The following is a 24722-nucleotide window of genomic DNA, read 5'->3' as shown; positions in this document are numbered from 1 at the left end:
TGCAGGACTGCGACCCTTGTGGGAAAAGCCATGATTCAATATATGGATCTATAGGGGACATAAGTTTTGTAACTTTTATCTTTCTATTTAAAACTGTAACAACAAGTACAGGTACAAATCACAATTTACAAATACTGATTAATTCTGCAAGTCAGAAAATACAACTAAATATTAAGTCATATTATACAAGTCTGAAAACACATATAAGTTTTACAAGTACACATTTGTCCCACATTTTACACACCTACTCAAGAACCAATCAAATTTCTCTAATCCCTAACCAATCACAGACAGCGGGGGGCTGAGATTCTTTGTGTCCACAGCAAAACTTTACGGTGTGTGGAAAAATTCCGCGACCATCTGACCACGGCCAGCATGACACTCATAGCTCCTTAAGGAAATTCCTCTTTCTGTAAATGGAAAAACATGTCTCTGCTATTAGCTAATAGGCTCTTAAATGTTTTATTTGCCCATGAACCGACTTATCTTTAGGAAGCTTTGACACTGGCCTCGCTCAGCTCTCTCTCTGATCGGTTAGGGATTAGAAAAATGTGACTGGTTCTTGAGTATGTGTGTAAAATGTGGGAAAAATATTCAGTACTTGTAAAACTGACTTGTATTTTCAGACTTGCGTAATTAATCTGTTTTGTAGATTTGATTTGTACCTGTACTTGCTGTTACAGTTTCAAGCTTTTATCTTGTGTAGGAATATAAAAGCTTTAAAACTTGTCCATGCTCCATACTATTACATATTTAAGGTACAACAGGATACTCGCAGCCATGACACTTTACCCAAAATTGTTGCCTCCAGAGTTTATCCAAATGGTTATTCATTTGAAAAAAAAAAGGCTTCATATGATGTTATTACAAGGTTAAAGGCAATGGTGGACTGTTTCATCTTTTTTAAAATGAATTAACATTTTTGGGGAACAGTTTGAAGCAGAGTGGGGGAGAGAAATCTGGCTTAGAGGGTCCCTCCTCTTTTAAAGCAGCATTTGGGTTTCCACCCTGGTTCTGCCTGCAAGCAGCTTTCTGGAGCAGAGATTCAGGGTTGTCGATCTCATTAACGAGCAAACCAGCCAGGCAACTCGGAGGTAGTCATGTGACGATGGCATTCATGTAGTGCTGGCAGTTTTTCAATTCAAGGCTGACTTCAAACAAGAGGGTAGAAAATCTCCAAATGAGAAATGTGATTGATGACCTCTATTCATAGTTTCAAATTAGCACATCCCTCACACACACAAGCCTACAAATCCTGCAACTCTTCATTGAAGAAGAAAACTCTTTGTTTTCTTGCCATTTGCCATTTGATGTGGCTCTAGGATCATTAATGATTTATCATTAAGGCAGTTCTGCCAAACAGTTGTTCATTGAGTTATCATTATAATGTCTTATATATAATTTTCTGGTATTTCTGGTTTTTCTTTACAGTCCTGAAGCGAGGCAAAATCAAGAAGGGTAAAAATGACCTAATCGGCGCTGAGGAGGGGGAGGACCCTTTTGCTGACATGACCACTGTTGGTAAATTTTTCATCTTTTTATTCACCAGCAGGTCAAGCTGTCCCCTGACTCTCTGGCCGCCGCTTATTAAAGGAGTGGGTCATGATCTGACTTCAGCTTAACACCATAAAGTATGGGGCTAAAGGTCTATATGTGGATTATAGAAGCTAACTCTGCACTTTGAACCAGCAACCTAAAGACTTTTCTCCTGGCTGCTGAGACACATCACCTTGAAGGAGAAAGAGTATAATTAACTTTTCTAATTAGACTGTGAAGCTAAAATAGCAGGAGCGTTACCTGCAGCATGTTCGACTTTTCTTTTTAATGTTAATGGAATTTATACTCTCACAGAAACAACATATAATTGCTTGCGTGTGGGTTGGAAACAAGCATTAGTGTGGTAATCAAAACCCTTTTGTTGCTGTCAGTTTTGCAGCCTCATCTAATGTCTGTTTTCCATAAAACGAAGTGCTCAGGGAATAGATGTCAGGCTCCGTCTTTCATCTCACTCGTTTCACACACCATGCTCACAGTTGGTTGGTATGAGTTGCACATTTTTTAATGAGAAGCTGCAGGTAAATTATGAGTGTGCAGAGCAGGGATTCTCAGTCTGGGTCCTCGAGGACAAGTGTCCTGCAGGTTTTCACAGTTTCGCTGCTTAACACACCTGAGTTAGACTCAGAATTGTGCAGAGATTGATGTCAAGCTAATTACCTGTTGATTTGAGTCATGTGTGTTTTGCAGCAGCGAGACTTTGAAAACCTGCAGGACACCGGCCCTCGAAGACAAAGACTGATGTTCCCTGGTCTAGAGGATCTGTGTGCCATTGTTGCTTTTTTAGTTTCCTCTTTGCCACACATTTATTTTCATTCTTATTTCTTTTGTAAAGATTTAACAAATAAGGTTGCATAGTATGTGATCTGCAAAGTCTCTTTTCTTCATCGTTTTTAGTTCCTCCCGGCTCTCCGTTTGGTCGGGCCAGCGTGAAAAGCGGGAAGATGGACAACTCCTCTTACTTCCGTCGCAAAGAAAAGAGGATTCGCTTCTTCATTCGCCGTATGGTAAAAGCTCAGAGCTTCTACTGGATTGTTCTGTGCCTGGTGGGCCTCAACACACTGTGTGTGGCCATAGTTCACTATAACCAACCCGACTGGCTCACGACAGCTCTCTGTAAGTAACGTTTGCGGATGCATATGCATGATCATGTTTGTTGATGTTCTGAGACTTTGCATGTTATTTGTTTGGTTAATCTGTCCATCTCACTACCAGACACGGCAGAGTTTGTCTTTCTGGGTTTGTTTTTGACCGAGATGACGTTGAAAATGTACGGCCTTGGAGTAAGAAATTACTTCCACTCCTCCTTTAACTGCTTTGATTTTGGGGTAAGTTATTGTTAAACAAAGCCCCTCTTGTTTTTTTGGACTATAAATAAATTTGAAAGAAATGTGGCTAATTTAATCTTTCTGAACAGCTTGTTCCTTTAAAATGAAATACAGCATATTTTAACTATATCCTTGTACTTGTCTCCAGGTGATCGTGGGCAGTATTTTTGAGGTGATCTGGGACATGATTAAACCAGGAGCATCATTTGGTATCAGTGTGTTGAGGGCATTGAGACTTTTAAGGATTTTCAAAGTCACCAAGTAAGTTTACTTAAACAGATACTACAATAGTAAATATAGTAATAATATATAATGAAGCTTCCACTGCTAAAGCCTTGTTTTATTGTCTTTTGCATGTACTCACCAGCCACATTATTATATGCGGTACATCACATCAACTGCTTGTTAACACAACGCAGGAACTCAACACATTTATTCATGTAGAAATGGTCAAGAGGACTTGCTGAAGTTCAAACTGAGCATCAGAATGAGCAAGAAAGAGGATTTAAGTGACTTTAGCGTGGCATGAGAATTTCAAAAACTGCTGATCTACTAGGATTTTCACACACAACCATCTCTAGGGTTTACAGAGAATGGTCTGAAGAAGAGAAAATGTCCAGTGAGCAACAGTTGTCTGGACCAGAATGTCTGGTTGATGTCAAAGGTCAGAGGAGAATGAGCAGACTGGTTGGAGATGATAGAAAGGCAACAGGAAGTCAAATAAGAACAGGTTCCAACCAAGGTCTGCAGAATAGCATCTCTGAACACACAACATGTCCAACCTTGAAGCAGATGGGCTACCACACCGGGTGCCTCCTGTCAGCTAAGAACAGGAAACTGAGGCTAAAATTCCCACAGACTCACCAGAACTGGACAATAGAAGATGGAGAAACGTTGTTTGGTTGGATGAGTCTCCATTTCAGCTCCACATTCAAATGGTAGGCTCAGAATTGGGTGGAAACAACATGAAAGCATGGATCCATCCTGCCTTGGATCAACGGTTCAGGCTGCTGGTGGTGTAATAGTGTGGGGGATATTTTACACTCTGGGCCCCTTAGCACCTGGTTTAACCACCACAGCCTACCTGAGTATTGTTGCTGACCATGTCCATCCCTTTATGACCACAGTGGAGCATCTTCTGATGCTACTTCCAGCAGGATAATGCACCATGTCACAAAGCTCAGATCATCTCCACCTGCTTTCTTGAAAATGACAATGAGTTCACTGGAGTCCAACGGCCTCCACAGCCACCAGATCTCAGTCCAGTAGAGCAGCTTTGGGATGTGGTGTAATGGGAGATTCTCATCATGGATGCAGCCGACAAACCTGCAGCAACTGTGTGATGCTGTCATGTCAATATGGAGCAAAATCTCTGAGAATGTTTACAGCACCTTGTTGAATCTCTAACACCAAGAATGAAGACAGTTCTGGAGGAAGCACAGGGTCCAACATGGTACTTTCAAGGTGTACATAATAAAGTGGCTGGTGAATGTATATTGTGTATACTTCTATAGTTTACAATAATTTACAGTGATTATTTGTAAAAATAAAAAAATACACCTTAGTACTAAGACTATTTATGAAGAAAATGTGATATTCTTCAGCCAATAGTTCATCAAAACATTTCATGTTTCATAAAACTGCCGAAGACGTAGTGGAAAAGAACATTTAAGTTCAATATTTGGCCACATTTATTTTATTATTATTCCAGCCATGAATATTAGGACAATAAAAAGCTTAATAGGACAATAATAGCTCATGTGTTTAACGATATTACAAAATGATTACAAAGTAGATCTGAATGACACCATTCAAATTAAGCTGTACATTCATCCAGTAACTTTTACTTATAAACAACAGTTTGTACAATTTTGTGATTTAGACCTTTCAGTTGGCAACAAAATGAGTGTGTTCTAGAATAATCCATTCTCTATTGGAGTAACTAATGCTTTTCCCATATAATGTAAGTCAGAAAACACTTGATAGTTCAGGAAAGCTCCAAGTTCTGCAGGCCATCCAAACCAAAACACCAAAACAAGCCTGCTAATAAAATAATGATTGTAATTTACCAACAACGTAGGCACAGCTGAATTTTTGCTGTGTGAACATGATAATTATGACTGGCTGTGTTCAGTGAGAAATCTTGTCTGACTCTAGTCAACAATAAACAATAATAATAAAGTGTCATTAAACTTCAGTCTTTATTTTATTGGCATTAATGACATTTTTAGGAACTAGTGACTATTAAGCTATTACGATCCTATGTGATGTGATATAAAGAATAAGACAGTTTTTATTTGGCCCATTCGTGAGCCCACTCCATCCCTCATTTTCTGTAAAAGGCTGCCATGTTGAAAAGTGAAGGCATGTTAACATTAATCCGTCTGAGCCTGGAAGCCCTGTCTGATCATTTGACAGCATCTATCAATGTGGGAAGGTTTTATACTTCAGATTTTGACCTCAGGACCAGTGACCTAGTGAGGCCACAGGGATTGCAGGTGTAATGAGGCCACATAACTTTGTAATAATAAATAAACATGAAGATTTTTTCTTCTTAGACAGATAAATGTGGTAATCATGTGGTATTATTAGTCCTTTTTAAATATTCTGTTATTTTATTGAGAATCTTTGTGTGAAGAAACATTGGATTTCCTATATTTCTATGAAGCCACTGCAGGTGTAAACGAGACTCCATGCCAACAGATAAAAATTATGCAGAAGGTTCTTAGAGTTGTCTTTCTTTTTAATTTTCCTCTGGACATGCTTAACTATTTCCCTGCTCAACTGTCAACCCTATAAAAAGTTTAAGAGAACAGTGACATTTGACCATATTAGAGCTTCATTTTTTTAATAAATCACAGAATGTATTAGCTGTAGTCTTCCAGACTCAGTCACAGAGTGTTTGTCTTTTTACTCGCTGAGTGTTTCATTTAAGAAAAGTTAGTCTTTGTTCCAGCATGTAAATGTTTCTACTTTTTTCGTGTGTCCTCTTTCATTTCAGATATTGGAACTCATTAAGGAACCTCGTCGTTTCCCTCCTTAACTCCATGAAGTCCATCATCAGCTTGCTCTTCCTCCTCTTCCTCTTCATTGTGGTCTTTGCTTTGCTTGGCATGCAGCTCTTCGGAGGACAGTGAGTACATTTTCCAGCTTGCCTCCTCCTCTTCCCTCCTCTTTCCCCTCAGTCCACACAAACACACACACACACACTGATCTTCTCTCTTTTCCCTCTAATCTGCTCTACACTCCTCCCGGTGTGCGATCCCTGGCCCGCCGTGGCAGCGGTGACAGACATGTTGACGCAGCAGGTAGCTGGCATAACAGCAGCCCTGACTGCAGCCTTTTGATATCCCTCTCAGCACGAGCTCCATGTCTTCTGATTGCAGGAACACCCCATGATCCTGAGCTGGCTGCAGTTAATCAAAGGCCCGGCATCTAGCCCCTCCTGACTCAGTTTACACACAAAACTTTTTACTTTCTTACAGATATCACCTCCAATCACAGCTGTGACCGTATGACTGTTAATATCTTACTTTATATACTAATAATAAAAGATTTTGTCCTGTATTTTACATTTAAAAAAAAAAATTGGATGTTAATTCTTAATTGGATTACTATGACTTTATAAACAGCAGGTTTGTTCCTGTGATCCAGGGAAGCAGTGACAGTAATTAAGGATGACACATGATGGTTACATACGAGTTGTAAGCTCGGTCTATGAATCTGTGGTTGGAGGCAGCTTTTCACCAGCTCTCCTGCAGTATCATCACACAGTTTCTTCCGTCTTTTGCTGATGTTTTCTGTTTTTTGGGGGGAGAGGGAACTGTAAACTTAGGCTCAAAAAATCCCATCAAACTTGGAAAATCTTCAGCAAAACTGATGGGAATCATATCTTTAGCAGTGGCTGAGATATCGTTCTCTATTGGCTCTCATGTCTAACTTGAAATTTAGTTCATGTGGTGGAAAAGCTGCCATTAACTGCTGATTAGTGGATGGACCTTTAGTTAGAACGTGCACAGCCGTGGTGGCCAATGATACACAAGCTTTACCAGGCAGAGTTTGGACTGAACGTCAATTTAGTTTGTCTTCTTGAGGGGCAGTGTAGGGTGTAATTGGACTGGGTGCAGTAAAAATGAAGGAAAGTTGTAAAAATAACACACAGCGTGCTTAGTTTAGGGGCCATTAATACCATCTACAATACCGTTGCTGTGATATCCACATAAACCAAACGCTAAACTCCCGTACTGTTGCTCTGTTTATCATTTTGTTTACACCTTAGAAATTTGACAGCTTTATCTGGTCTGAGATCTCTAATGTATCCCTTCTGTTTACAAGTGCACAAGAAAGCATGTGAACAATTAAACTCCCAATGAAGCCAGATTCCTGCACAAACGTGAGATTAAAAAGCAAGCATATTCTCATCCCAACTCAGTTCATAATCTTTTCAATATAAAGAATTTTTTGCCAAAAAATCTAGGTTTGGAAAAAACTTTTAGATGGTGCATGCTTTTTATGCTCGTGCTTAATTTACAAAAGGTCGGAAGCCACATGTTTATCGACTGGTTCTTAATCCGATGAGTCCTTTAAAGGATAATGTGTAAATACTGAAAGCACTAGCATCAGGTGCAGGGCTCCAATTACACAGGGGCTTTCGGGTAACCTTATTTTCCGGGCGTGCACTGCGACTTTGCAAATCACGTGCATGTGCATATACAGAAGTGCACAGTAGTGCAGTCAAAAACATGGTTACTGCCAAAAATATTCAGCTTCTATTGTATGCAGCTGATACAGTCAGAAACACCTCATATAGGGATGGAAAATTCTTTTAACAACTGAATGTGGTCGCTGTTTAAATGGCTCAAGCACTGAACAAACCAACCAACAAGGTTCAGGAAACATAATGAAAAAATGAAATGTAACCTGAACACTGAATACTTTGTGCTCCTCCTCTGAGCATCAGCTGAATGTCTCTGAGGAAGCTCCTCTGCTTTTAAACTCTCCGGTAATTTGAACCATAGTCATTTTCATGTTTCCTCTGTATCCCGACCAGATTTTCTCTAGTTTGATAAATCATTGAGTCCTGTAATACTATAAAAGTTTGACAGTTAACAATTATACAAATTACAACCAAGGTAGGACGTATAATGCAGGTAAGAAAAGCAAAGCAAGGGTATTTATTTACACAAAGGCGATGTGCTTAACATAGAAAGACGAAACATTTACCACAGGAAAAGAAATGTGTTTTTAACCTGGATTTAACAGTCTCTACACTTGGGTCTAACCTAACCTCTATTGTGAGTTTGTTCCAGTTTTTTGCAGCTTAACAGCTAAAAATGCTGCTTCTCCATATTTACTCTGGACTCCGGGTTCTACCAGCTGATCTAAACTTGGCAGTCTGACTCAGATTTTATTCTGTTAGTATTTTTAGCAAGTATTCTGCACCCAAACCATTTAGTGATTTGTAGACCAGTAGCAGCACTTTAAAATATATTCTGTGGTGAACTGGAAACCGGTGTAGAGACTTCGGGACCACGGTGATGTGTTCTCTCCTCTTTATCTTGGTTAAAACTCTGGCAGCAGCATTTTTAATAAGCCAAAGCTGTTTCGACTCTTTTTGGGAAGTTTTGTTAGCAGACCATTACAATAGTTGAGGCTACTGGAGAAAAACTTGCAGATAAGCTTCCCTTGGTCTTTTTCAGACTCAAACCCTTTGAATTTACTGACATTTTTTAGCAGATAGAAGACAAGTAAAGCATATGACATAAAAAGTGTATGATAAATAAATAAAATGAAATAGGATGAGATCATAACAAGTGCAACAAAACCAAATGCAGTGGTAAAAAAAAGATCAGTCAAAGATGTCATGTCAAGTCAAAGAGATTCAGCAGGTCTGCAGATCTGTGTGAAATGTTCCACATGAAAGGTACATAGAAACTAAAAGCAGCTTTTTTTTTATTAGACCCGATCTGGGGACAGAAAGCAAAGTTTTACTTGATCATGTAAGCTGCCCAGGAGGGCCATAAGAGACCAGAAGGTCTAAAATGTATTTCAGCCTTAAACCAATGAATGCTTTTAGACCAACAGTAGTATGTCGAAACACTTTCTTCTATGGATGGGAGGTTGGTGTAAAGATCTAAGACCTGGAGTGATAGGATCTACTTTTTCGTCTTGGTGAGGACTGGAGCAGCAGCGTTCTGAATTAGCTTCAGCTGTCTGATTGATTTTGCCGCAGACCTGTAAATAAGCTGTTAGGACAATCCACTCTGCTGAAGATAAATGCATGAACCAAATTTAAAATCACTCTGACACGTCAACCTTTTGATTCTTGAAATATTCCTGAGGTGATGGTAGGCTGATCCTGTATTCAATCCAAAATAGAAGAAGAGTGAAGAGAATAAATTTACAATGTAAATCATCGCTTGTGGTGCTTCAACCTGTTAAGCTCTGACTATATTTAAATAAAAAAGTAAATGAAGATCTGCTCCAAAATTAAAAGGTTTATATTCATGTTCTTGGTGTCTACCGACATCATTCAGGCCTCAGAGACTTTTTCCCATCATCAAATTTGGGTAATATGCCTGCACTATAAACAAATAAAAACAAATAAAATAAAAATAAACTAAATATTCTGGAGGTTGGGGCACCAGCTTTTTTATGTTTAATGATAAATGTTAGCACGATGGTTAGCACCACGGCCTACAAAGTAAACAAAGTAAACAACTTCGTAATTATGACTAGAAATAATTGGATTCTGGATATCAGAAACTCTCTTTTTTCCTAGTAAGGATTCTGTTTCAGATATCCAGAATGTTTATTTTAGATAGGAGGAAAGTCATTTAGGATAGCTGGAAGTAAAAACCCAAACACATGAATGGGGAATGTGACGTCATTTGTCCTAGTAAGAATGTCATTTTAGATATCTGAAATGTTCATTTTGACTTTGAGGAATTGAAATATAGATATCTGAAACACATATCCTGTCGAGCTAATAAATGTCAAAACGGCTTGCCATAGTATAATTCAATTTGTGTATTTGCTTTTAGGTCTCTGCTTGTATATTTGTTTGGTTTGTAGAGGTTTGAGTTCAATTAAGACCTATTCTCTGTTAACACCTCTTATTATATATTATTCCTAAGTTGTCACTAAAAACCCTAGTAATAAAATACTTTAATTAAGAATTTGTTTGTGGGTTTTAATGTTTGCAGCCCCTTACTCCTGGCAAGCTGGGGTTTGTAACAACTGATTTTATTGATTAATTCCCACCTCAACTATGTTCGTAATCTTACCAGTTTTTCCCTGTATTTTAAAATAAAAACATGTGAAATAACAAAAACTTTATTATTAGTTCTTTTTTCTTTTTAAAAGTGTGAGTAAAGTGCAATAAAATAGAGGTGTAATGTGAAATTTCTATTCTTTGCTGTTCCTTTCACCCCTATTTCATAGAGGACAACACCATGCTAACAATGATTAGGCACACAAATGCCACTGACCACCTTTAGTAAAATATGTTTTTTTTATGTATTTTTATTTTTAACATGTATCTTAAGCACTAAAATAGACTTTCGCTCTTGTTTTGTGAACATTTGTGTCTAAACTTTGAGCATCAGCTAAAAACCTGGTCAACCTTTGTCCTGGTTTTTATGATCTTTTTATATTAGGAGGTTATGTCTGTCATTTCTTTCAGCTCTTGTAAGGATGATCGGGTGTAGACGTACCTCTATAAACAAACTCGCTTGCCTTTAAAATGAAGTAAATACTCTAATTTGGAGCCAGTCATTTGTCTAATCTTAAAATGGGGACCTCTGAGCCCTGAGTTACAAAAATGTTTGCAAATGTTTGTGTTCCTGTGATTTGGCTGCAGTTCGTTGTTTGGGCTTAATGGTGACTGCCAAAAAGAAAAACAATGTGAGATCCAGGAACTGCTGACTAATTGCTACCCAAGCCCACACATTAAGCTGCCTCTTTGTTTTCAACCCTTGATTAAATTAGTAAAATCTTGTGTCACGTTTTGGCTCGTTATGAGGCAGCAGAGTGTGTGGTCTGATTCCTGTAGTATCACACAGTTATCTCTCATCCACATGTGTGCGCCGAGAGACGCATGTTGTCTTCACCTAAATGTAAACCTGCTGCTGTCACCAGGATTAAATAGAGGAGAGCAGGGGTACTTGCTTGTGTAATCCTGTTTCCAGGATTGAGTTAATGAAGTCTCTGTGGATGACTCATGAAAGCCAAGCAGCATGCTCCCAATCCCTATTAACAGAGCAAACAGAAGTCCACAACCACAAGCACAGCAGCAAACTGCACTATGTTCACTTATCCCCAAGAAAGGAGGGAAGGAAAGAGCATTGGTGTTGGAGAAAGGAAAGAAGGGTGTGATGAACACAAGTAAAGACGGAAAGGAGAGAATATAGAGGCTGAAAAGAGACATTTTACTGCCAGAGCAATGTACTGTATGCTAGCTTAAATTAGCAACAGGTATTTGGATTTTGCTGATTATGTACATAATCAAACATGTGTGGGATCATTAACAGTAGATGGAAATAGAGAACTCAATGGCAAGATTTTGAAACTGCAGCTCAAATTTTCTAAACACTAAACAAATAGAATAAACAACACTTTAGTCAAATGTGCCCACCTCAAAAGCTGCGTAGCCAAAAGTGTCCATGCACAAAAACTGCTACTGTAAACAAATTTAAGTTTGTGTAGTAATGAAAATAGTAATGAAAATACTACATTATAACTGTGGTTTTCAAACTTTTTGAGCCACTACCCCCAAGAGAACATGCACTGGTGTTCGCAACCCTCACCCCCATGCAACGACATTTTTGTGATAAATTGTGTCAGATATCAAATACGTCATCTTGCAGCCATTCTCTAAATATAAGACTGGAAAACTGTCATAAATAATGAGGATAAAGTAGGTTTTGGTGGTTTACCACTGTGACCTACACGCTCCAAATCAGCTTCTGGTGCAGCGATAATGTCAAATTCAGATTTTTAGTTTGGCATGTTTACTAACTTTGTTGTTCATGAGTTAATGTGTTAAAAATTAAGGTGCTAATTTTTTTTAAAAAAAGATGGTTTAATTTGATAGCCCTGGTGAAAATCACTGATTTATTTGAAAAATGTCGGTGATATATTTTTGGAAATGATCTGAAATTATCTCACAATTTCCAATTTTAGAACCACTGCATTAGAGTAGTTCTATAGAACTCTGAACATACAGCAGTTTCAGTTGTGTAATAGCTAGTTTCTATTCAAATGTGTCTTTTCAAAGTTTTCTATCTGATACTCTGGCGCAGGCACAGTTCAAATAGCAGGTGGATGGACAACATGTCCCTCTGGTAAACAATCAGTTACCCCCCAAAATATATGATTGTAAACATAATTGTATCTGAAGTACCCATTTAATTCCCTGCCCCCTAAAAACTGGGTTTCAAAGTTTTTAAAACAACTGATTTCTCACAGGGGTTTGGTCCATGCAATACATTTACCGCTCCCATCTTAGTTCTGTATACACGACGCTCATCTGCTTGTTTAGCTTGCTTCAGCTTGTTTGGCTGTAAATAGCAGTCATAAAAGCTAAATTAAGGAAAATGTAAAGTATTTTTAGTTACTTATACAAAGAAAAACATGTCTACAGTTATAACCAGTCTAGAATTAAATTCATTATAATTATTATTATTATAAATTTACATAACATATATCTTGCTTCATGAAGAATTTTTTTTTTTTCCTGTGAACATTTTGAGTATTTTAAAGTATAAAAATCTTTATGCCAGTATAGATCATTTAACGGACGATTAACTTTTTGCACCATATTACGGCTATTCTCTTATTCACACATTAAGTGTCCAGTCCACACAACAGAACATTTACTACGCAATATTTTTGGTGTGTCCCGCTTAAAAATAGCTAATCTAAAAAATCTTCTGCTTTTTTGTCCCCTCTCAATAGAGATATCATCCTTTGTCATGGGCCACTTTGTTTTTAAAAAAAAAATGCATTTAACAACACTTGTACACAACATAGTCATATACAGTTACACCTATGATTACCTCTGTAATATGCCAAATATGATAGAGCTGAGGATGTTTTTCTTTTTAGAATCATTTTCATGATTCTAAAACATTATTGGCTTTAGTCTCAAAAATCTGTGATTGGTCACAAGCAGGTAAACATGCTCAGAAGCATCCCCGGCTGTGCACATGTAACCGGATCTGCGCTGAGAGGGAGAAGCCAGCTGTCATTTGTGCAGGCCGTCGCTGTGGTAACAGTGTGCTGCACATCCTGTCCTCGTTTTTGCAGATCCTCCGTCTTCCTTTGTCGTCTCTTTCTTCCCATCATTCTTATTCTCCAACACATTTTCTCCCTCTTTTACTCCTCAGGCTGGTTTGTGTTGTGTACCACATGCTGGGAATTATATGGCTGTTGATACTGTAGAATAATTTCTTCTGTTCTAGAAGTACTAGAGAGTTCAATTTAATGAACATTAAACCCAAACAAATATTTTCTGGTAAAATTCTTAAAGAAACTGCCTAAAAAATCTAACCACGTAATTCTTGAGCATGGATCTTGCTTGACTGGCATGCAAACATTGTTGGTTTAATTCTGTCTCGCAAGTTCTGTCATTTAAAGCCACTCTTGTATGCCTTGATTTCAAAAGATAATCAAGGTCAAATTAAATGTTCATGTTTTGTTTGTAAATTTATCAATGGACACTAGATGCTGTTTTAAGTATAATTTTTGTCTCATTTTATGTCAAGTCTGCAAAAACCACTGCTGTCCTCTGAAATCACAACATGCATTTAACAAGAAGAACACCATTAAAAAAAGAAAAAAAATTGATTTAGCTGTGAGAAATTAAATGGTTGTGAAATGGAAGTGTCAAAAACTCACAACATATTATTTTAATTTAATTAATCAACTAACTTTCAAATAAAAAGTGATTTAATTCATGAAAGATGTAAATGATAAAACACAGAAGTACTTGCTAAAATCTTTGCACATAATTAAAAAATGTTGCCATTATCATTGCAAACATTCATTTTCACTGACAGAGTATCTAAAAATTTAGTGTTAAAAGTGATGCTTGAATGGTAGTTTGCTGTCAAGCTATATCATTTTTTCAGTACTTTAGCAGAAGCTCTTTGGGTTTATATTTAGAGAAAATGAAGGTACAGTCATGTTGGAACGGACATCCTCTTTTTTTTCTTACAGATAAGGAAATTAAAAGGAAGACAAACTAGGTCACAGAATGAGTTAAATCCAATCTCATATGAACATATGACATATACACATTTCCATGATCTATTTAACAGAATAACTAGGACTAAAATTCAGAAGCAATGTGTGTAAAATATTATCTACAAAGTGCAATTTAAAAGCTTGTAGAACCACTTTTAACAGCAGTAAGTTTGGGTTTGACGTCTGGACTAGTGATGTGTCGGTCATGAACGATTCGTTCAGTATGAACTAATCCTTTATATGACTCGGGAGTAACGGGTCCTCTCAGTGAGCGATTCGTTCATTTTCATGCGGTACCTCCTCTCGCCACATGGCAGGCAGCTGCATAAACTCAGTCAGTAGGTCAGAACAGGTAACAGAAATGATTCGTTCAGGACTCGCTCAGGTCCGTCCTCAGGTCCTTGTTCTTTTGTCACGTGACAGCCAGGCTGCTCAGGCTCAGGCACGGTCTCGTTCTCGGTCTCGTTCATCATTCAGGCTGTTTTGCGAGCAGTACGTTCGCTCTCGGATTGGTCTCTCTAGTGCGTCTCTCTGTCACGTGACAGGCAACTCTGTCACTGAACGGGTCTTCCTTCGTTCGTTCACAGCTCAAGCTGTATCAAGCTCAGCAGTACGTTCACTCTCGGCTCGGTCTCTTGTTCATTTGTCACTTGATAGCTACCGAGTCACTGTTGCGCTGTTAAACAATGGCAGGGAGGATGTAGAACACAAATCACTTTATTGTGGTGTGTATTTGCTTCCCTACGTTTTCACATGGTTCGAATTGCTTGTGGCATTACCAGTAGTTTTGTTGCCTTCAGTATTTACTGCTTGAGAATCGCGGACTTTTTTACAACGCCACCTGCTGTAAAAATGAACGACATGATTCGTTCAAGATTCGTTCACTTTACTGTTCGAGAGTAAAAGACCTGGGTTAGTGAAAAGAGTCAAACTTACCATCACTAGTCTGGACTCAGTTTCATCCACGTTTTTAGTGTCAGGCATACGGTCTCACATCTGACTCTGAAATACTTTAGTATTCAAGGACTCAGTCTTTCATGTTGTACAGTCATATCCCTTAACAGTGAACAACCAAGGTCTGTGCAGCTGAGATGAGGCTGTTGGGTTGTTTGTAGTTTCTTTGAGTTCGGCATTTCGAACTTAGTGGTATGTCCTGTCCTGGGAAGCTAGCCATGTTAATAATCCTCCTCATGATTAGAAAGATAGACTCCAAAGAGTTTGGAAATGTCCTTTTAACCCTTCTCAGACTGACGGACAACAATGCTGATGTCTTTCCTCCTTGGCTTTGTGTTAACACTCACCTGAATGCTCCAGAGCAGAAAAGTGACACTCTTTAATGGTAAATAAATTCACTGCATTTGATTACTAACACGTGGTTGCTACCTATGCTCTATATGAAAGCAATGATGGTGGACTTTTTTTTCACATATTGCTTCTGAATTTGAAATTTGACTGTTATTTATAAATGATAATTAATATTTCCACTGTGCTTTTTTTTTACCTGGTGTCTAATTATCAATAATTAAACAAATAAGCTGAATGACCGAGCTCTCTGCTATTAAGTCTAAATGATTGTCTTAAATTTAATATTTTACCTACAACAATCTTTCTATAGAAAAAAAAAAGAAATGCCATAAGGGCTTAAACAGATTTTAGTTTCAGGACATTGGGCTTCATTCATTGATTATTCTTCTGAACAAATTTGTTCTTAAATCATATGAAGATTTTATGAAAATTGTGGCAAAATCTTTGTATCTTGGATTTGTTCTTAGCAAAGAACAAATCCACTTGATGTCCAAGTTCAGGAGCAATTAATGTAATAAATGTTCATTTTCCTCGTCTGTCTCAACATTGTCTGTGTCTGTTTGCAATCTGGATATTTTAACCTTTTATGGGCATTTTTGGGGGCGTTTACCTATGCAGGTAGGGCCTGCTGGTACTTCATTTCAACTATCCACCAATTTAAGAAGGGAGATAATTCCGCACTCTACAAACATGTTCATGAATCTGACAGAGGATTTTTTTAACGAACTTCTCAAGTACAACCTAAGAACAAATTTAAGAAGATTCATGAGAGGATATTGGTGAATGAGGCCCAATGTTATTTAGATCACTATTTACTTTTTTGTTCAGTTTAAAACCAGTTACCAGCCTCATTTTTTACACATTTGATAAACTGTATAAACACTTCTTCTAATGTAACCTTCTTTTTTCATAAGTCCCTTGCTTTGCGTTTTGCTTTCTTTTTCTGTTTAACCTTAAATGATATTTACACCTGGCCTTTGATCCTCAGGGCTGACTGACCAGTGGTGCAGAATATTTTCAGCTGAATGAGCAACCTATCCTCATGCATATCTGTGTCATTCTCTCATTGTCTTCTTTAGTTTCAAGACCACGGATACAGGTTTTGGCAGGTTTGTTGGGTCATTTGGGGGCTTTCTGCAAAGATATTGAACTCTTTGTGTAGAAAGTTTGCATGTGTGATGGAAGTAGTTATGATGTAAAGCAAGACCCTGAAGTTAACTTTTCATGGATAGTCACAAGTTAACACCAACTAAACCTGCAGCTATTTGTGTGATACAGTAACTGTGGTTCCATGTCCAGTTTGTTTCAGCTTTGCATAAACCCAGTAGTTCTGGGTTAAAATGGTTGGATCCACTTTGGATCTCAGACTAGTTTGAAGTTTTGTGTGAACCGATTTGTCTAAAGAGGAAAAGTTGTAAGGAATAAAACTGCCTTTATTTTTGATTCATTTACATATACCATATATTTTTGTGTTGTGTGTCACTTCCTTTGTCCCATGTAGAACTTTCCATTCAAATGTGCTGTGTGTTGAGGCCAAAACATACGATTTCTGTAGGAGACTTTTCAAATTGGCCATTTGAACATTGAATAAATCTGCTTCACAGCTGTACTTCAGATACGATGAAGCACAAGCAGCCCTGTAAAGCAGCACTGGTCCAGCCTTTCTTCCCTGCTTGACATAAACATACTACTTTAAATTTACTGTCTTACCATCCAGCACCTCCTCTGTGGTGCTTTATCTGTCACAAATGGCAAGGACAGACTCGTTTTATTAAGATAATTCTTCCAGTGGGTACAAAACAGCTCTTGGGTTAAGAAGAAGTCATGTCAAAGGAGAAGAAAAGTCATCTCTTCATATTTATGTCATGTGTTTTACATTAGAGGCTAAAATGATTTGTGGATTTATGGATGTGCCGCATCACTGAGCTCATTTGTACACACTACAAATGTGGTGCATCCAATAAGCTGCAGAGGCAGTGTGTTTTGGATTTAAATGTTGAAGCTTTGGTGGTGGTGACTCTTGTTTCTGTCCCTGCCTTTCTGTTCCACCCATTGCCGTACAAAGCCAGCCCTCACATCGATGTATAGCCTCAACCTGAAGCAGCAATGAAATGTGAAAACCCCAATGCACTTTTTCTGTACCTCTATCTTTGTGAGGATAAATGTGAGGTTTAGGTCAGCTTAGGGGTTAAAATAAAACTTAAAGCTGGCATTGGACTCAAAGAATTTAAGTTTGAAACAAATTAATTGTTGGGTTTTTCATAAGTTGGCTGACACTGAACCAGGTAGACAAAACATTATTTGTTAAAGGGCCCATATTATAAATTTTTTCAACAATTTCATATGGGTGTCAGAGGTTTCAAAGTTTATTACCCCAAATTCAGCCTTGGTGAGCGCTACTGAGAACGGGTTGTTTCCGTGTCTGAACCTTTAAATGTCCATGAGTGGTGCCTGTCCATTTTAGAGGGCAGGCTCAGCTAGTCGGGGGTGGGTCAATGGCAGCATCCACTCCCCAAGGAAGTGTTTTTTCCCTTCGTGATGTCACAAAGGAATAGATGTCAAACTCACCCATTTGAGCACACATTTGCTAGAAAGTGGAGCAAGCAAGCAAGAGAGGTGAAAGAATTTTCTCATTTTTGGGCCTCACAGGCTATGAGGACACATATGACTGTTAGTTTTGGATAATATGGGACTTTTAAGATGAAAAGCATTTAGTTAGCCTCCTTTGTACACTATTGTGCAGGGATGGGAAAATGTGAAAGTTCAGATGAAGAAAGAATAAAATTAGACTTTAATTAAATAAAACTCAAAATAAACTCATGAAACAGGCCTGGACAAAAATTATGGTACCCCTAGAAAATCCAAGGTGTGTCCACTAATTAGCATCACAGATGTCTACAATCTTGTAATCAGTCAGTGGGTCTATATATAGGGCAGGGGTGGCCAATGTTGGTCCTCGAGGGCCACAATCCTGCAGGTTTTACATGCATCCCTGCACCAACACACCTGACTTAAACTAATGAGTCATTGTGCAGATCCTTATAGGCTGTTGGATCCATTTAATTTGAGTCAGGTGTGTTGGTGCAGGGATGCATGGAAAACATGCAGGACCGTGGCTCTCGAGGACCGACGTTGGCCACCCCTGATATAGGGCTACAGGTAGTCACTGTGCTGTTTGGTGACATGGTGTGTACCACACTCAACAAGGACCAGAGGAAACAAAGGAAAGAGTTGTCTCAGGAGATTGGAAAGAAAATTATAGACAAGCATGTTAAAGGTAAAGGCTATAAGACCATCTCTAAGCAGCTTGATGTTCCTGTGACTACAGTTGCACATATTATTCAGAAATATAATAATAATAATAATATAATAATAATAAAATACAAATGCTTACGGTTCTGTTATGTTCTGGTGCTGCTTTGCTGCATCTGGAACAGGGTATCTTGAATCTGTCGCAGGTAATGGGTCTTGCAACAGGACAATGACCCAAAACACAGCTAAAAACACCCAAGAATGGCTAAGAGGAAAACATTGAACTATTCTAAAGTGGCTTCTATGAGCCCTGACCTAAATCCTACTGAGTATCTTTGGAAGGAGCTGAAACATGCTGTCTGGAAAAGGCTCCTTCAAACCTGAGACAACTGGAGCAGTTTGCTTATGTGGAGTGGGCCAAAATACCTGCTGAGAGGTGCAGAAGTCTCATTGACAGTTACAGGAATCGTTTGATTGCAGTGATGCCTCAAAAGGTTATACAACAAAATATTAAGTTAAGGGTACCATCATTGTTGTCCAGGCCTGTTTCATGAGTTTATTTTTTTTAAATAATTCTGTTGAAGCATGGTTGAAAAGCAATGTCTGACTTTCATTGGTTAAATTTCATAGAATTTTTATTATTACTTTTGTCAGATTCAAGTTATTTCTGTGACCATTGTGAGTTTTTCTTTCATTAACCGAAGGCTACCAACATGTTTGTCCACGTATGTATGTGACAATTGGTTGCTTTGTCTATACAACTTTCAGCAAGTGTTGCTTCTCTAGACATAAAACATGGAAATCGCTGCATTTTTCTGCTGCAGCTGATGACTTGGCTCAGATCTATTCTGAGAATGGGAGTTTTACTTTTTGTCTCTAGTGACATACTTTAACTTAAAAAGAGTTTTAGTATATATATCTCATATTTTCTTAGAAAATAAGTACCACAGCTTTAGCGTCTTTCATTTATACACATTCCTTTAACTCACCTGGTGAGAGTTACTGTTCAGAATTTTCTAAGCCAATCTATACCATTATCTGTTATTGATTATTTGTTCTAATCTTAAGTAAAGATGAAAAATATGTAACAACTAAGTAGAAATATAAGTCAGGTAAGAAACATTAAAATAAATTCCATGCTGCTATAAACCAGATTTTTCCATTAGAAATAGGGTCAGGGAAGGTCCTCACAAGAATAGAGGTATTACCTATTATCTATTTATGTGTGTGTGGGTGTGTGCACACGTGTGTGTTTGTGCATTTACAAGGTAAAAGGACAGAGACTGTTATGCAAACAAGAAGAGATGGTGCAGGTGTGACTCCAGGTGTGAATATGTGTGCTTTTGATCATGTTTCTTTAAAAGAGAAACATGTGCTGTTTGTGACGTGTTGCCCAGATCCAGTAGCTCACCATTCAGCTACTAACATTATTAATCTGAGTGTTTTTCTTCACCTGCAGGTAGACCCCGTTAACACCTGATTGGAACTACATTATTTTCAAATGTATTTTCTATTTTCTAACTTTTCCTTATTTTAATCCTGACTTTTTAAGGTTTAACTTTGAAGATGAGACACCATCGACAAACTTCGACACCTTCCCAGCAGCCATCCTCACTGTGTTTCAGGTAAACTTTTCCCACAGACACGCTCACAGACTCACACCTTAGGAATAAATGGAAGAATATATACTTCATCTCTGATTTTAATTAGAGAGAATGGGCTGTCTGTGCGCCTCCTGTACTCTAATGTACTCAGTAATAATCCTTCATTTAGTCTGTGCTCATCACCTCTCGCTCTGTAAAGTTATTTAATTCTTCATTCTGGGAGATTTGCCCAAGTCCCCAGCCTCATTCTGACTCACATCTTACTCAGATTCTGACTGGTGAAGACTGGAACGCTGTGATGTACCATGGCATCGAGTCTCAAGGAGGTGTACGCCGTGGCATGTTCTCCTCTATCTACTTCATCGTCCTCACACTGTTTGGAAACTGTATCCTCTTTGACATAATAAGAGTTGAATCAGAAAGAGCTGGATAAAAATGTAAAATTGGGTCAGAAGTTCCACAAATTTGTTAATGTTTATTTAGCATTAAGCAGTAAGTAAAGATTTAAAACGACCGTAACCATTTTGACATGCACAGTGCGTACTATTTCAGAAGAAGATAAAGAACATATATATATATATATATATATATATATATATATATATATATATATATATATATATATATATATATATATATTATCCTTTTGACCATGGAGATGCTCAGTAATCCTTAACTCTTTCAGTTTCCAACAAAAACGTGGTATCCACCACTATCAGTTCTGTTTTGCTATTTTTCAAGTCTTCCCTGAAACTCAAAACATCACCTAACCTCAACATGATTTAAGCATTTGCAGAAACAACAAATGTTGTTTATCTTGTGGAAGCAGAAAAATAGTTTGTGATGGTATTTTGTAGTTTCTTGTCCTTTATAACATTCTGTAGTTTTTGTAAAGCTCTCGTATGGTTGACAACTTTCCCTCTCTTCTGGGTGCTGTACTGTCGTTTCTTCTTTTGTTGTCTTTGGTGATTCATAGTCGTTTCTGTGATATGATGACTTCATCAAATAAGATCTTCTCCTTTGGATCATGCTATTCTGTAGGCAATAACTTTAAGCTGGTGATGTGGCAAAATACTTTCAGGTAAAAGAAGAGCTGGTTTATTACAAGACATGACATCTAAAACAGATTTCTGCAGAAATAGTCTGTGAGGTCTGACCAAAATAAAACCTAAAACCACATGTGTAAGGCATCCTTACATACCTTTCAGACAAAGACATTCCTTAAGTACTGGATAAGCCAATCCTGTGGAGACAGATATGTTTACATATGTGATGTGTGCTGAGTCCAGTCTCTAAAGCATCTAAGACAAAAAAATGAAAACACATTTTCCTTTTGATCATTGAAGCGTAAGTGTTTGTGCAGCAGTGATAAAAGTCCTACAGCTAGAGATAGAAATGCCAATCAGCTGATCACCTGGTCTTTTTATGTCACCTCTTGACCTCTTAAGTGACCTCTTGAGCTCCTTAAACCTGGTTAAACTAAGAGTGGTCCAACTCTGATGTTTTACCTGTCTGTTTGTATTTTCTCCTGAATGATATTGTTGTTCAGACACTCTCCTGAATGTCTTCTTGGCTATTGCTGTTGATAACCTTGCAAATGCACAGGAACTGACTAAGGTAAGTGCATCAGACCTTTTAGACTTTTCTTTTATAGAAGCATTGATAAATGTTACAATGAATTCTGCCAATCATCAAATGCCACTTATGTGATTCTCTACTGAGCGATTTTTCAAAAGCACAACTTCATATTTTGGCTCTGACTGGCTAAAGGATGAAGAGGAGCAGGAAGAGGCGGCAAATAAGAAGCTCGCCCTGCAGAAGGCACTGGAAGTAAAAGAAGTGAGCCCGATGTCAGCTGCAAATATTTCGATTGCTGCGTAAGTTTTCAAGTATCCCATACCCTCAGACAGCACCTCTGTCCAATCTCACACAGGAAATTGACCTCCCTTTGTCTTTCAGTGTGTCCTCCCTTTTGTATGCTCTTTCTTCTCAGTCTGGAAAGTGTGTTTATGTGTTGTTGATCACAGTCCATCATGGATTTCCCCCATCCACTCCCATTATGAGAGTGCTCTTGTTGTGTTTCCTTGTTTATTACACCTCACTGTTGACCTTCTTCAATACTGTAGGCAATTAAGGAAGCTTCAGTCTACAAGATGTGAGTTTTCCAGCAGTGATTTTCATTTGATCTTTTTTTATTTTGTGCTGGTTTCCCCCTCAGCTTTGCTATACGCTGCCAAAGTGGTATTTCATTTTCAAAGCAGTTGGTCGATGTCTGAAAAATCCAGTTATAAAACGCTTGAAAACATGACCTATGATACTTGGCACTTGGCTCCTCAGAGAAAACAATTTATGGCTCAATCTTTTTTTCAGATAGTAGATGTAGTGTTTTTATCTGCTCATTGACCCTTAAAATTAACTGGGAAAAAATCATAAAGATAACAGCAGATAATCAACATACTGGCTTGTAAAATACTTTATAAAACTTTGAAAACGTTTTATGAGGAATGAAATTCATTGAACAAATTCTAGGGCTTCAAGTTTGCATCTGTTTATAGATTTCATAAAATATTGTAAATGCAGCTGCTTATATCTATTACTTGATTTCCAGGATGTAGTTTGAAAAAAGGGATTTTTTTATTTTTCAAATCTAAAAATCACATAGATGTTTTCATTAGAGTAGAATGATCCTGTCAGTCTTTGGTGTTGAACTATTGGAGTATGTCAGGACAGGGCTGGCATGTTTTCAGAGCTTTTTAGTGATCTGCAGCTGTCACACACAATGTTGCAGGGTAAAAATACCCTATGTTACCAAAAATACTGGGACACCCCTTCAAATAATTGAATTTGAGTGTCCCAAGCAAGGTCCATAAAGACATGGATGAGTGAGTTTTGGTGCTGACCTGCAGAGTCCTGACCTCAACTGACAGGTCACCTTTGGGATGAATTAGAGTGGTGACTGCAAACTCTGCCTTCTTGCTCAACATCAGGGCCTCATGAATGCACCTCTAGAAGACTGGTCTAAAATTCCCATAAACACACTCCTAAACCTTGTGGAAACCCTCTCCAGGAGAGCTGAAGCTGTTATACATAACTGCAAAGGGTGGGCCAACTCCATATTAAACCCTACAGGTTAAGAATGGGATGCCCCAGATGTCCCCATACTTTTGGCAGTATAGTGTACCTTCTGTCATATGCTCAGTTGCTATCGAACAAAACCAGCACAGACCATCTGCACATAGTGCTCACATAAAATTCGCTTTTTTCTCAGTGGAATTATTTCTGCATAGTAACTAAGCCAATTTTATTTATAGGCCACAATGCAGATTCAGTCTTTCATTCATTCGACAAAATCTTCAACTTACACTTGCTCCTTAATTGCTGTCTTCCTCGCTATGAAGGAGGTCCTTTATTCTGTAGATCAGTGCTGTAAATCACTAATATCTCCATTTCCCCCCTTTTCACTATTATTACTCAATTATGTGACTTTTATGCTTTCATTGTCAGTGTTCTCAAGATGATTTAATGTGGTCATTGAACCATGTGGTCACAGGCTAGTGGCTTTATTTTAAATGAACTGTATTTATTTGCTTTGTGTATTGTGCAGAGAAACTCAGGGTTGTATTACAACATGACTTTAATCCAAGGTGGGGGGGTGGGCTATTAGACTATTATGAGTAAAAATGAATCTTTACTACTAAAAGATGATCAGAAAGTTTTAACCTTTTGTCATGTTGAAATGAAACCCCTGAAAAGTTTTTTGTTGTTGTTAAAATGTCACTGCTGACCAAAAGGATTTTGTTGCTGTTGTGTTATTTAAGTGGTCGCACAGATTAGCCGTACACTGTGAAATGAGGGGACAGGTGGACGGACAGACTGAGAGACAGTCCACCTGTCCCCTTCACATCTGTGTCTCATTTTATTTTTCTTTTGTTTTTGTTCTGCATGTACAGTTTTGTAAAGCAAAATCGAGATGCACTCTCTCGCAGGTCGTCCATCAACAGCATTCAGTCACCGTGAGTTATTTCTCTGTTACAATATTCTCATCCTCGTCTCCTCCCTTCTTTCCTTCCTGGCCTCCTTAACTCCTCACACCTCTCTCCTTCTTTTTCTTAAGTCTATCCCATTGCCTTTGTGATTGTTTACTTTTCCTTTCAACTTGTGATGCAATTCTTGCCCACTCTCCTTTCTGGTTATTTCTCCTCTTCTCTTACCTTATGCCCTCTTTTGCTGTCTTTTATCATGGACCTCCAGAAAACTTAACTGCAGTCCCTTCATTGCTTGTAAAGTGGACCATATTCAAAGGTTGTTTTATGGAGCACAAAAAATAAAGAAAAATATTTTGCAATGACTTATAGATCACATAAAAAGCACATAATAAATAAAGTTTATAAAATAAAGTTGTAATATTCAAGCAGCTAAATGATTAAAACAG

The 24722-nt window shown here is 38.0% G+C and overlaps 1 protein-coding gene across 1 annotated transcript in view; it reads left to right on the top strand.

Moving 5' to 3' along the window:
* cacna1bb (calcium channel, voltage-dependent, N type, alpha 1B subunit, b) overlaps window positions 1-24722 on the top strand; it is a 216873-nt gene that overhangs the window by 118612 nt on the left and 73539 nt on the right. The window contains exons 12-21 of the mRNA XM_041969681.1: window positions 1432-1521; window positions 2452-2670; window positions 2770-2882; window positions 3031-3143; window positions 5884-6015; window positions 20239-20311; window positions 20559-20676; window positions 21840-21907; window positions 22061-22167; window positions 24241-24303. Coding sequence (XP_041825615.1) covers window positions 1432-1521; window positions 2452-2670; window positions 2770-2882; window positions 3031-3143; window positions 5884-6015; window positions 20239-20311; window positions 20559-20676; window positions 21840-21907; window positions 22061-22167; window positions 24241-24303 — 1096 coding nt within the window. The remainder of the gene's footprint in view (window positions 1-1431; window positions 1522-2451; window positions 2671-2769; window positions 2883-3030; window positions 3144-5883; window positions 6016-20238; window positions 20312-20558; window positions 20677-21839; window positions 21908-22060; window positions 22168-24240; window positions 24304-24722) is intronic.

The sequence above is a fragment of the Melanotaenia boesemani genome, chromosome 19 (genome assembly GCF_017639745.1).
Source record: "Melanotaenia boesemani isolate fMelBoe1 chromosome 19, fMelBoe1.pri, whole genome shotgun sequence".
NCBI lineage: Eukaryota > Metazoa > Chordata > Actinopteri > Atheriniformes > Melanotaeniidae > Melanotaenia > Melanotaenia boesemani.
Note: the sequence above shows the minus strand (reverse complement) of the source record. Positions and strands in the feature narration are given on the sequence as shown.